We start from the raw sequence: 12,528 nt of genomic DNA on the forward strand, positions 1-12,528 counted from the left end.
GCACAAAGCAATGATTTCCAAAGCTCCCCTCTTTCATAAACCATGCCCAGGTACTGAGAGCCAGCTCAGGATTTCCAGCAGCTCTTCCTCCTCTCTGTACTTGGCTTGAGAGACTCAGCCCCTGCAAAAATCAGGCTACTATTCATTTCTTCCTGCTGCAGAGACACAGCAAGTGATTTCTAGAAAATTACAGCAAATGAACTCATTTTGGTTATTTTTGTGCTTAGAAATCCATTGCAAATGCATTCAGACAGAGACAGGAGTTTTGGGGACCTTCCTTAAAGAAGATTATCAAACTGTGTTAGAGCAGCACAGCCTGGCTGCAGCTGGACATCACCACATTTCTGTTTTTCCCTTAATTAAAAGGGCTTAAAAAAGAAACTCATGGCATCATTTGGTGGGGAGGTTAATGAAGAAGCCTGGACAGAAGAACCAAATTTTATTCCAAACTAATTGCAGCCACTGCAAACCTCTGGCTGGTCTAGGGGAAAATGTCCCTGCCCATGGCAAGGGGTTGGAACAAGGTGGTTTTGAAGGTCCCTTTCAGCCCAAACCATCCTGGAATGCTGTGATTCTGCACTAAAGGATCTGATATTTTGTTTCATCAACAAGTTTTAAAGGTGTTTTTTCTTGTGCTTCTGGAAATATGGCCATCATTTCAATTTATTTTTTATTATTTTTTTTTCTCTTTATCTCTCCTTTCCACAAGTATTAATCTCCTTGTGAGCCATGAACTGGACCAAAAAACCCCACAAGGATTAAAGTGATATCTAAGAAATGAAATCTTAGAAATGAAATCTTATCTAAGCATTTTTTTTTTGTGTACAACACTGCCCTTTGGAAGTTCCCTGTGTGGGGCTTAGTGTGGGATCTGCCAGGCCATTGGATTTCAGCATTAGTGTCCCATCATGCCAGGATAGGACAATAAGATTTCTGTTTAAAACAGCAAATAAAACGTGTCTTTAATCCCCATATTTTAGAGAGCATCCATAACTAACCCTGCCCATGGCAGGGGCTCAGAACTCAATGGTCTTCAAGGTCCCTTCCTACAAAAACTTCTGGGCTTCTGTCACCCAAATTTTCAGTAAATTCCTCAACCTGACTGAAAGGAAGTGAAAAAACACAAAACAAACCCGAAAAAAACAAAACAAAAAAAAAAAAACCAAAACAAACCACCAACCCTACAATGGACAAGAGGATACACTCATAAGCAAGAGCCATTAGGGATTTAATAAGTACATGCAGCAATGAGACCTCATTACTGTACTGCCCACACAAGAAAGCTGAAGCTTGATTTAATGAGAGAGGACCCGACCTGACACAGATTTATTTCCCAGACAAGCCCTTCTCCTGCTCTGGCAGAAGATGTTCATTGTCAGGGTTTGCTGCTATCAATCAGGCCAGCAGGTTAACTGCTGTTATTTTTACTATGTAAAGCAAAGCCAGTGTTTCTTGATTTCCCCTGCGCAAGCAGCACAAACCAAAGCTCTTTAGAATCCTGCAGGAAAAAAGAGCCACCCCAAAGAGATGGTGGCAGGGTCCCCACTCACCATGGGAGCCCCTCGGTGCCCCAGGATGGCTGGCCTGGGTGCCAGGGCTGCCTTGTCCATGATGCAGGGCGAGGAGATGGCCAGGGGCACGAGGTAAAGCGCAACCACCGCTGCCAGGTACGCAGAGAACATCAGCATCTGCGAGGCTGGGGAGGACAGAGACACAGAGACATGGTGAAAAGGCTGGCCCCGACCCCCTCACAGCACAGCAGCAAGGGCAAGGCCCCTCTGTCCTCCTCCACTGATCTGCTGTCAGTGTTCAGGGAAAAAAAAAATAAAAATTCAAGTCCCAAAAGAGGTTTTCACTTCATTTCGTATCGGGGAAACAATAAATAAAGTGAATTGCTTCAGCCTCCAGAACTGGAGCTCAAAACGTTGTTGGCGTTTCCACCCTTTGGGTGGGACAGCACCAAATTTTGCCCTGCCTGACAAGAGAAATAATTCACCAGCCACACACAGCTAAAAAGAAGCCGTGGCACCACCTCAGTGCATTGAAAGTTTGTGTTGGTGGTTCACCAGCACCACCCACCTCAGCCAGGGCAAAGCCACTTCAGCTGCTCCTGCCTTGAGATTTGCACCAGAGAAATGCAATAATGCTTTACTGAGCAGGCTGGAGATGTTTCAATAAATCCCTGGGCTGTGACAGGGCTGCAGTGCTTGGGGCCAGAGGAGCAGTTCTGCCTCCCATGCCACCCAAATTCCATTTATCAGTGACTTCCCAGCAAGCCCAGGCTCCCTGGGAATCCTTTCAACACCTGAGATATCTGGAGCCACTTGAAACCACAGATGTTACAGCAAAAGACTTGATTTTTAAAATTTTTTTTTAATTATTATTTATTTTGCAAACTGATGAAGGCTTTGGAACTCAAGGGATAGCCTCCAAAAATAAAAAGAAAAAGGGGAAAAAAAAGAAAAAAAACCCCCAAACTATTTAAAACAAATATTTGCAATGGATGCAAGATAGAGAAGGTGGTGGTTTTTTTATTTTTAGGCCCAGCTCAGCTCCTGGCCACAGCTGATCTGGTTTCACTCATAAATAGGCTCCTTTTTGCTTCCAGCATCCAACAGGCTCATTCACACATGTTCCCACAAGGCAGAAAGGAACTCCAGGAACTCTGCCAGGGATTTCTGCCTCCATCACTCAGGGAGCACTCCAGGAACTCAGTGACACCTCATGCTGTGTCCTGCACCTTAAAGCTGTCACCAGCACCCAAACCTGCAGGCAAACACAGAATGGGATCCTGACCAGGCTCTGAACATTCAGTTTAACCAGAGCAAAAAAAAAAAAAACCCATAAAAATTTGCTCAGAAAAAAACAAAAAAACAACAAACTGAAATGCCACAAAGAAAGGGCAAGAATAGGCTTGCACCAAGACCTGCAGCTGTTTCCAAAATATTAAAACCCTGTTTTCCATTAAAAGTGACTGGAGGTTCTCACAGATGTTTTGGGTTTTTTCCTTTTATTTCTAAACCACCATGTCTGTACTAAAAAGGCTGTAAACTCTTCCAGGTAAGGTAAATTCCGTGATTTAAATGAGTCTGAAATAATCTTAAGATCAAGAGATGGCACTGTCTTTTGTTAAAAACAAACAAAAGAATCCAGGAACAGAAAGAGAGAAGGAAAACAGCTTCCTGGCTTATTAAAATAATAATAAAACAAAAAGACAAGGAAAAGGAAAAAAGAGAAATGGGGTGGGGGGAGGAAGAGAAACAACGGGAGGAAAAGAGAAACAAGAGGAGGAAAAGAGAAACAAGGAAGAGAAAAAGAGAAACAAAGGGGGGAAAAAGAGAAACAAGGGGGGAAAAAAGAAGGGGAAAAAAAGGGGGAGGGAAGATAAACAAGGGGGAAAGAAGAGAAACAAAGGGAGAAAAAGAGAAAGGGTGAAAAAGAGAAACAAGGGGGAAAGAAGAGAAACAAGGGGGAAATAGAAACAAGGGGAAGAAAAAGAGAAACAAAGGGGGAAAAAGAGAAACAAGGGGGGGAATAGAGAAACAAGGAGGGAAAAAGGAACAAGGGGGAAAAGAGAAACAAGGGGAAAAAAGAGAAACAAGGGGGGAAAAAGAGAAACAAGGGGGGAAATAAAAAGAAACAAGGAGGGAAAATAGAAAAAAAGGAGGAAAAGAAGAAACAAGGGGGAAAAGAGAAACAAGGGGCAGAAAAGGAAAAACAAGGGGGAGAGAAAGAGAAACAAGGGGGGAAGACAAACAAGGTGGGGAAAGAGAAACAAGGGGGAAAAAGAGAAACAAAGGGGGAAAAAGAGAAACAAAGGGAGAAAGAGAGAAACAAGGGGGGAGAAAGAGAAATAAGGGGGGAGAAAGAGAGAAACAAGGGGGGAGAAAGAGAAACAAGGCGGGAAAAAGAGAAGCAAGGGGGGAGAAAAAGAGAAACAAGGGGGTGGAAAGGAAAAACAAGGGAAAAAACAAAAGAAACAAGGGTGGGGGGGGAAAGAGAAACAAGGAGGGAAAAAAGAGGTAAAAGGGGGGAAAAAAGAGAGAAAAAAGAGAGAAAGAAGAGGAGTGGCCAGTGCCCACCCTGCAGGGAGCAGGAGGTACTCACTGGCTTTCTCTGTCCGTGCAAACTGCCCTGCCACCAACCACGACAGCGCCGTCACAGCTGCCAGGGCTCCTATGTGCAAGAAAGGGGCTGTGGCCTGCAGGGAATAAGAACAGGAGAGGAAAATGGGATTAAAAACAGCCCAGCACCTTGCTCTAACCCCCTTTTAGGGGAATTTCTCCCTCAATAACAGATATCTGGGGAAATGGCTACTGGAGGGAGTCCAGAGGAGGCCACAGAGCTGCTCCAGGGCTGGAGTCCCTCTGCTGTGGGACCAGGCTGGGGAGTTCACCTGGAAAAGGCTCCAGGGACAACTTATTGTGACCTCTCAGGGACTTAAAGGGTAAGAAAATGTGGACAGACTTTATCAGGGTAAGCTGCAGTAGGACACGAGGGAATGGTTTTAAACTGGAATAGTCTAGGTTCAGACTAAATATGAGGAAAAAATTTCAGGATAATGGTGGGCAGGCTCTGGCACAGGGTGCTCAGAGCAGCTGTGGCTGCCCCTGGATCCCTGGCAGTGCCCAAGGCCAGGCTGGACAGGGCTTGGAGCAGCCTGGGACACTGGAAGGTGTCCCTGCCATGGCAGGGGTGGCACTGGATGGAATTTAAGGTCCCTTCCACCCAAACTCTTCTGGAATTCTCTGAACACACTGGCCTGTATCAGCATGGTGCAGCACCATAACACAAAGCTGGGGATGGATCATCTGAGTTGTGATTCTGCTCTCCAATTCCCTGCCTAAATCTTAAAAATACCCCAATAAAATGAAGCACTTCTGAGAAATGTTAGTCATTTGTGTGAATGCCATTTCCACCCCCTGAATTTGCATAGATTTGCATACTCCCAAATGCACGTCAGTGGTCACCTCTTAAGCAAAATGGGGAAAATATTTTTGGACTTCTTTTTTTGAAGAACAGGGGAAAAGGAACAGAGAGTAGATCTGTGAGAAATCAAATTTGTAGGTATTTTCCTTTCATACTTTTCTTGCCCTGCAAGACACCACAAGTCTTCCTTAAAACAATTTTCTCATTGGCAAGATTTCAATCTGGGCTGTGACAACCATCAAGACAGAGTTTTATCATACAGAAATACATAAATCCCATGGAATTCAACTGCACTGGCCCCTTTACTCCCCCAGGGAAGCATCCATGCAAACAACTTACCTGCAGTGAAATAAAAACCATGTCCCACTCATCATCCCAAAGCTGTGCTATCGATGACATGGTCACCACAGTGGTTATCAAGGTTGTCACCAGGCCAATCTGCAAGAAATCAGGGGGTATTTACAGGCTGGGGACTGTGGTTGTTATAAAAATTGGGTTGGGTTATTTATTATACATTGGGAAATGGAGAGAGAAAAGCTTTGCATGTAATAAAAGGCCTGAATAAAGCAATTCATGGGGAAGGAGGGTGGGCTCATGTTAGAGCAGATCCTGGGGCTGGGAAGGGACAGTGGTGGCACTGAGGTGACAGACCTCAGCCCCCAGGACCTCCCTCTCTCATGGAAGCCCTCAGAGGTCAGAGCAGAGCAGTCAAAAAGAAAACACAACCTCTGTGGTGAAGGTAAAGAGTTCAAACCATGGAAAAGTGCCACAGAAATACCTCCAGCTGCAAAGACTGGCAATCTGGGCTGCCTGTCTAAAAATAACTCCCCACTCTCTGCCTGTGTCTGGTATTCAGGCTCTGCTCTTCTGCCAGAGCCAAAGGATGCTGCTGCAGGTCCAAAATCTGCAGGGGAGACTTGGCAGAAAACTGATCCCCAAAAATGACTGGATCATGTCAGGGCTCCTCCAGGACCATTTCAGGTTTAATATCCAGACCAGCAAATCAAATCCCACATTGCCAACATTTACAGAATCCCTTTGGTGCACGTAAACAGGATTCCTCTTTCTAGAGCCCTATTTCCCCTTGGTGTGGCCATTTGTCGGGACACAAATCTCCACTGCTCCCATCAGCTCCAATTTATTGTTTCTTCTCCTCCCCTCACACTCATCTCCCACCTGGCTCACACCCCTCTGCACAGAATTGCAGGAGAAAATTGGAAGGAGCTGGGTGCTTTGCCCATACCAGCCTTTCCCACACACTTTAATCTATATTTGAAGTTAATTCAGTATAGTTCTGAGAAAAATATTAACTTATTCCAGCCTTGTGTCTCAGCCTCCTTAGGAAGCTGGGGGAGGTGTGGGGAAGGGAAGAGACAGAGCCACACATCTGAGATGGGATGAGAAGGGGGATTCTTTGGAAGGGGAGGAAGGGTGGGAGTCCAGAGGGTAGGACTGATCACCAACACATCCCTCTTCTGGACTTACTCATCGAAGCCCACCAGCTTATCTGAAAATACCATTTTTCCTGATGAAGAAACATATGTCAGACTCAAGAATTAATAACTTCTTTTGCAGCAGCAGTCAGACAGTCCCTGCCCCCTCTCTGATTGCATCCTCTTCCCCTGAGGAAGCATAATTTCTACCATCCCTAAGAAAAAGAAAAAAAGGGAAAGCAAAAAAGGAAAAGAAAAAAAGGAAAAGAAAAAAAGGAAAAGAAAAAAAGGAAAAGAAAAAAAGGAAAAGAAAAAAAGGAAAAGAAAAAAAGGAAAAGAAAAAAAGGAAAAGAAAAAAAGGAAAAGAAAAAAAAAGGAAAAGAAAAAAAAGGAAAAGAAAAAAAGGAAAAGAAAAAAAGGAAAAGAAAAAAAGGAAAAGAAAAAAGGAAAAGAAAAAAAGGAAAAGAAAAAAGAAAAAAAAAGGAAAAGGAAAAAAGGAAAGGAAAAAAGGAAACTGACAAAAGGAAAAGAAAAAAAGGAAAAGAAAAAAGGAAAAGAAAAAAGGAAAAGAAAAAAGGAAAAGAAAAAAGGAAAAGAAAAAAGGAAAAGAAAAAAGGAAAAGAAAAAAGGAAAAGAAAAAAGGAAAAGAAAAAAGGAAAAGAAAAAAGAAAAAAAAAGGAAAAGGAAAAAAGGAAAAGAAAAAAAGGAAAAGAAAAACAAAGGAAACAGAAAAAAGGGAAAAAAGGAAAAGAAAAAAGGAAAAGAAAAAAGGAAACTGAAAAAAGGAAAAGGGAAAAAGGAAAAAGGAAAAGGAAAAAAGGAAACTGAAAAAAGGAAAGGAAACAAAGGAAAAGGGAAAAAGAAAAAGAAAAAAGGGAACAGGAAAAAAGGAAAAGGGAAAAAAGGAAAAGGAAAAAAAGGGAAAGAAAAAAAGGAAAAGGGAAAAAAGGAAAAGGGAAAGAAAAAAGAGGAAAAGGAAAAGGCAGGGTGGGGAAGTGTCTGCTGTCCCTGTCCTGGGAGGTTCAGGCTCTGATCCTACATCACGTGCAGATTTCAGGAGGAGCTGGGCATTGGCAGATTCAGGACTGCTCCCTTCATTCCCAGTCAGCAGACTGCCAGCTGCAGTGGGATCCTGCCAACCCATTTTCTGTCCCTGCACACCTTCCCCTCCCTTTCTGTGCTCCCACTGTCTTTCCTTGTGTTTCACAGCAGCGTTTCTCAAACTGCTCCACACACAAATCCCCTTGGGCGCAGCAAACCTCGCCCTGCACACCCTCAGCTGCAACTCCTGCATCTCCTTCTCCCAGGGCTCTCCCAGCACGCTCTGAACAGCTTCAGCTCTGCTCAGCCCCTCTCCAGGCTGGGCTCAGCCCAGAGTGGAGCCCCAGGGAGGTTCCTGGAGCCCCTGAGCTGGGATCAGGCTGCTCTACGCACTGATGTCCCTCCATCTCTACATGTGGCCTCTCCATCATCGAGGACCAAAAGCATTTCACCAAATTCTTTGGAGCTGAGATTTACCTTGTGCAGCCAGTGCAGGTTCATCTGCTGCCCCACAGCTATGTGACACAGGGCCAGGATCTGGGAGGGACAAACAGACAGTCAGACAGAGGCACATCACCACCCTGAAGGGTTTGAGCATGCAGGGACAGTGCCACCTGGATGGACGCCTCCCTGGAAGTCCCAACACCTTGGGACAAAGGGAAACTACTGCCAGCTATGCCCAGAAGTGGAAACTGGTCCATACCATGGGTAACAAAACTGTGGCATCTGTCTTTTACTTTTGAGCATCTGAGCTCAAAGACCATCAATTTCCCCCTTTAATTTTATGCAACTTCAGGCTAAGAGAAAGAGAGAGAAATCACTCCTCAGCTTGCTGATGGCCTGAGGAGCTCGTGGCCTTTGTAAAGCCAACACACAAAGCTCTAGGAAATGGAATTTCATTGTACTCACCAGTAACATTGTGATGTAGGTGAAGCCAGCAGCAGTTGTTACAAGGATTGGAATGGACCAGTCACTCCAGTATCCCATCCGGTTATACAAAAACCTGGGGGAGAAGTGGGAAGGGCAGATGAAGAAGGGATTCAACACCAGGACAGCTTCACTGGGGTTAGACAAGACTTTAGAAAACAGATCTTTCTCTAGAAAAGAGATGGCAGCAGCAAAAAGCACAAGTGACAGCCCAGTGCTTTAGTCCCTCGTGGAAATTAATGGATAGGGAGAGGCAGCAAAACCCCAGAACCCTTCTGGCAGCTTCTGACAGCTCAGACCTGACCTGGATTCAAATTTTGCCTCTGGATTTTTAGGAAAAAAATCCCAAAACAACACAACATCCCTAAATTGGGTTGACATTATCTCTTTGGCACAGCAAGGACAGGATGGTCCTGGGGTGGAATCAGCTCAATCAATGAACTGGCTTCTTTTTTTTTTTTTTTTTTTTTTTCTTTTTTGGCCTCTTAGTGCCTTTTCAAAATTTTTTAAATTTTTTTTTTATTTTTTGGTTACAACAGACAGAAATGCTGCATTATATAAATGCAGGTCAAAGACTCAATCTCCTCCCCAGCACTCAAAGCCAGCATCACTCATCAGCCAGAAGCTCTGGTCTGTTTGGACAAACCCTGGGGTGATTTGTGGGGCTGTCCTGTGCAGAGCCAGGAGCTGGACTCCGTGATGTAATTCAGGATATTCTCTGATTCTAATTCTGTCCAGGAGCAAAGCTCCCCTGTGGACCTGGAGAGCAAATCCTTGGGCTCAACAGGCAAGGCCCAGGTCCAGGCCCTGCTCAGGGAGTCAAAGAGCACAAACCCAGGGATCTGCAGGGATCCAGACGTGCTGCTAGGAAAAAAGGGGAAGAAAGGAAAGAGGGCTCCTCTGAAGTCTTTGCTGATGCCACCACCCAGAGCTTCCTCGGCTCTCGGGCCATTTAAGCTTTTGCTCTGATGTCCCTTCAGTGTCCCTCTGAAAGCACCAGGCCTTCACTTGATGTGCAAATGATTGTTTTAAACTGCTGGGTCCATGGGAGCTAAGGAGCAGAAGAGCTTTCTCCAGAACCAAAGAGGAAAACCTTTGCTACACAGACTTGCATTTATGGTCCTGCTGCAGGGGGAGCACAGGCAGGGTCACAAATCAGAGCATCCCCCTCAGCCTGCCTGAGCTAGAGTGAAGGTTCTGGTGCAGTACAAACCTCAGACAGTGCAGGGCTGAACTGTAATACTGTAATGAAATCAAGTGTAGACACCAAAAAGGAAAATGCCAAAAGCAATAAGTTAAAAAAAAATGACTGAAGAGGCACAGAGCACCTTCACTTACAAGGACCTCAGTGTTAAAAGCCTGAAGCAATACATGCTGGCCCACAGTTTTGCCTTGTCCTCCTAAAACCCATTTCAATCCGAGAACAGCCCTTTGGTCCTCACAAGCTGAAATGACCCAGCTGCTGTCCAAGGTGTCTGACACACAGGTAAAAAGATGAAAAATCTCCTCAAGGGTGGCAGAGGGAAAAGGCCTTCAGAGGTTTGGGTTGAAAAATCTCCTCCTAGAGGGTGGTACAGAACTGGAGCAAGTCCCAAAGAGGGGGGAACTCTTCCTCCAGTCCCTCTCCACCTGGTGGGACAGGCTGAAGGTGACAGGAGCCAGGAGGGCTGCAGGGATGAGCTCTGGAGGGCAGGAAGGAGCTCAGCAGCTCCTCACACCAATATCACAGCAGCTCCTCACCAATATCACAGCAACTCCTTCTCCCAGCTCCTCTGCAAGGCCCTGGCTTGGTGCACTAGCTTGGTGTGCCATGCCCCACAGAACCCTTCCTATCATCTGGAGGAGCTCCCAGCTTGCCAAGAAATCAGCGGGGCAGCGAGGAAGGCAGCAGGAGCAAGCAGCAAAGAAATCTTGTCCATAACCACCACCCAGAAATGACAACGACAGAGGAACAGCAAAGGTGCTGCTTCTAAACACCAGGACCTCACTGCGCCTCATCAGCAACAGGTTCACAGCCCTGCTGGGAATAAAATGATGCTTTCAAGTCCTTCTCACCCTGTCTGCCCCCAGACTGCTCTGTTTTCAGGGAGCCCATGCAGCTGTGCTGGAAGGGAAGGGCCAGGCTCAGCCTGCATGGACCCAATGGAAATTATTTCTCCCCCTGCCTGGAACTGGCATGGCTGTAATTAAAGCCTCACCCTGTGCTCTCCTCCTCCTACCCAGCCTCTCCACAGCTGTCTTCCAGAACCCTGCTCGACCTCTGGTGGTGTGTGGAGCAGGGATGCAGCTGGGCTTACAGCACACACAGAGGCTGTGCCTGAAATGCTGTTTTCATCCAGAGAGCCCCTTCCAGCCCTGTGCTGCACAGGAGGGAATCCTTTCCCTCTTGGGATGTGCTTCCAGCACCCTGGGATGCATGGCAGGGACAGGACTTTGGTGACATCTGTGTTAAATCCCAAATGCCTCCTGCATGCACAGAGCAGAGCTGCACATCTCCCCCCACTCCTGCAAGAATATTTGGGGACCCCAAACTTGGCAGCACTGCAGCTACAGTGCCCATTCCCAGCATTCCCAGGGCTTTCCTTCATTTCTGAAGGAATGTTCTTGCCCTCTCACAACTCTGTGCTCAGACAGAGCTGGTTTTGCACTGGAGCAATCACATCCTTTACTGAGGGTACAAACTGAAGAAGAGAAGGGTTTCAAAACACCACTTTAAAAAAGGCATTTTTATCATGCTGCTGTTACAAATAATACTGAACCACAGCAATGGTTTCACTTCTCACCGTGTGGGTGTGAGCAAAGAGAAAAAACCCATTTTCTCCTGGGAGGAGCCAGCTCACATCACCATGTTGGTAAACACTCTCCCTCACACAGCTCCAGCATCTAAAGCAGATGATTTATTTAAGGGATCAGCTCCCCACTGTGCTTTAAAATCCACTTTACATCTTATGTTTGACAAGAAGATGATGTCAAAGCAGTTTGGTTAGAATACAGCCCAAGGTGCTGTCAAAATGTTTTAAGATGCTGCTGATAATAAAAGGGAGAATAATTTCCAGCACTGGAAGGCAGCTGGCAACACCCTAAATTCCAGCACATCCCACTGCAAAGCTCCTTTTCAGCTCCTTCCAACTTTGTATAATATTTTCCACACCCATGTGCTTCAGGCTGAATTTCTGCCATGGGTATTTTGTGGAATAGCTGCAGCCAAATTGCTCAGTCACTTTCAAATCCAGCCAACCATCAAGATAAACAAAGAAAAACCCAGCCACCAAGTGGAAATGTGAGGCCACATCACATCTACACACAGATCAGGCAGAAGGAGCTCCACTTGAGCCCCACTTCCCACCCCATTTTCCCTTTCTCACCATTACAGCTCCATCCAAAGGACCTGGATGAACCCCAAGCTGCATCAAGCAGGTGCATGATGGCCAAACCCCAAATCTCCTGAGGGAAGCTCTACTCACCAGTTGATTTCATTGTAGTCATTGTGAACTTCCCACCAGAAGTAAAACCACACCAGGGTGAGGAAGAAGGATGAGGTGAGGATGAGGAACCAGAGGCGCTCCCACTGTGGAGGAAAAGAGAAATCAGTGTCAGTAGGATCCCAATTGGTCCCAGCTGTGGAGACTCAGTGGAGTAAAGAGGCATTTCCAAAGGCAGATTTGGAAATGTTCCAGATTTCCCCAGGTCTGGGCTGAGGGCTCATTTATGTAGATTCACCTTATGGAGGGCTGGAAGAGCATTTCTCCAGCTGCCAGGGAAGAGGGGGCATTTCTGGATATGGAGCTGGGTTTTTGTTTGATGAGGATTTTTTGTTGTTTAGGTGGGGTTTTTTTGGGTTTTTTGAGGCAATTGCTTAATTACCTTTTGCATTCTCATGCATCTTCCCCTCCCCTGGGCTCAGCCTGAATGAGCAGCTATCACGTGGTGAAGATTACACAGCAGATCAGGGATGTTCCTGCTCCTTATTCCTTCCCCTGAGGAGCTCAGATCCTGCAGAGCCAAACCACCCATCCCCAACATTTATTCCTTCCCACCACCACATATTTCAAGTGTTTTGCAAACAGACCACACCAGCACCAACACTCAGCATGCAGGAGCATTTCAAATTCTCCTCAACACACACAAAAGAAATCCCTCAAATAAATCTGTTCAGTGCTCCTGCTCCAATGCCATGGGTAAAATCCCAAACCACAAG

The 12,528-nt window shown here is 45.8% G+C and overlaps 1 protein-coding gene across 3 annotated transcripts in view; it reads right to left on the reverse strand.

Annotated features, from left to right (window-relative positions):
• Positions 1–12,528, reverse strand: part of GDPD5 (glycerophosphodiester phosphodiesterase domain containing 5) — a 100,838-nt gene that overhangs the window by 18,276 nt on the left and 70,034 nt on the right. For all 3 annotated transcript variants that reach the window (XM_063150222.1, XM_063150223.1, XM_063150224.1), the window contains 6 exons: positions 11,795–11,898; positions 8,313–8,406; positions 7,881–7,940; positions 5,269–5,367; positions 4,108–4,201; positions 1,551–1,696 (listed from right to left, as the gene is read on the reverse strand). In XM_063150222.1, the coding sequence (XP_063006292.1) occupies positions 1,551–1,696; positions 4,108–4,201; positions 5,269–5,367; positions 7,881–7,940; positions 8,313–8,406; positions 11,795–11,898 (597 nt within the window). The remainder of the gene's footprint in view (positions 1–1,550; positions 1,697–4,107; positions 4,202–5,268; positions 5,368–7,880; positions 7,941–8,312; positions 8,407–11,794; positions 11,899–12,528) is intronic.

Source organism: Melospiza melodia, chromosome 2 (genome assembly GCF_035770615.1).
Source record: "Melospiza melodia melodia isolate bMelMel2 chromosome 2, bMelMel2.pri, whole genome shotgun sequence".
Classification (NCBI taxonomy): domain Eukaryota; kingdom Metazoa; phylum Chordata; class Aves; order Passeriformes; family Passerellidae; genus Melospiza; species Melospiza melodia.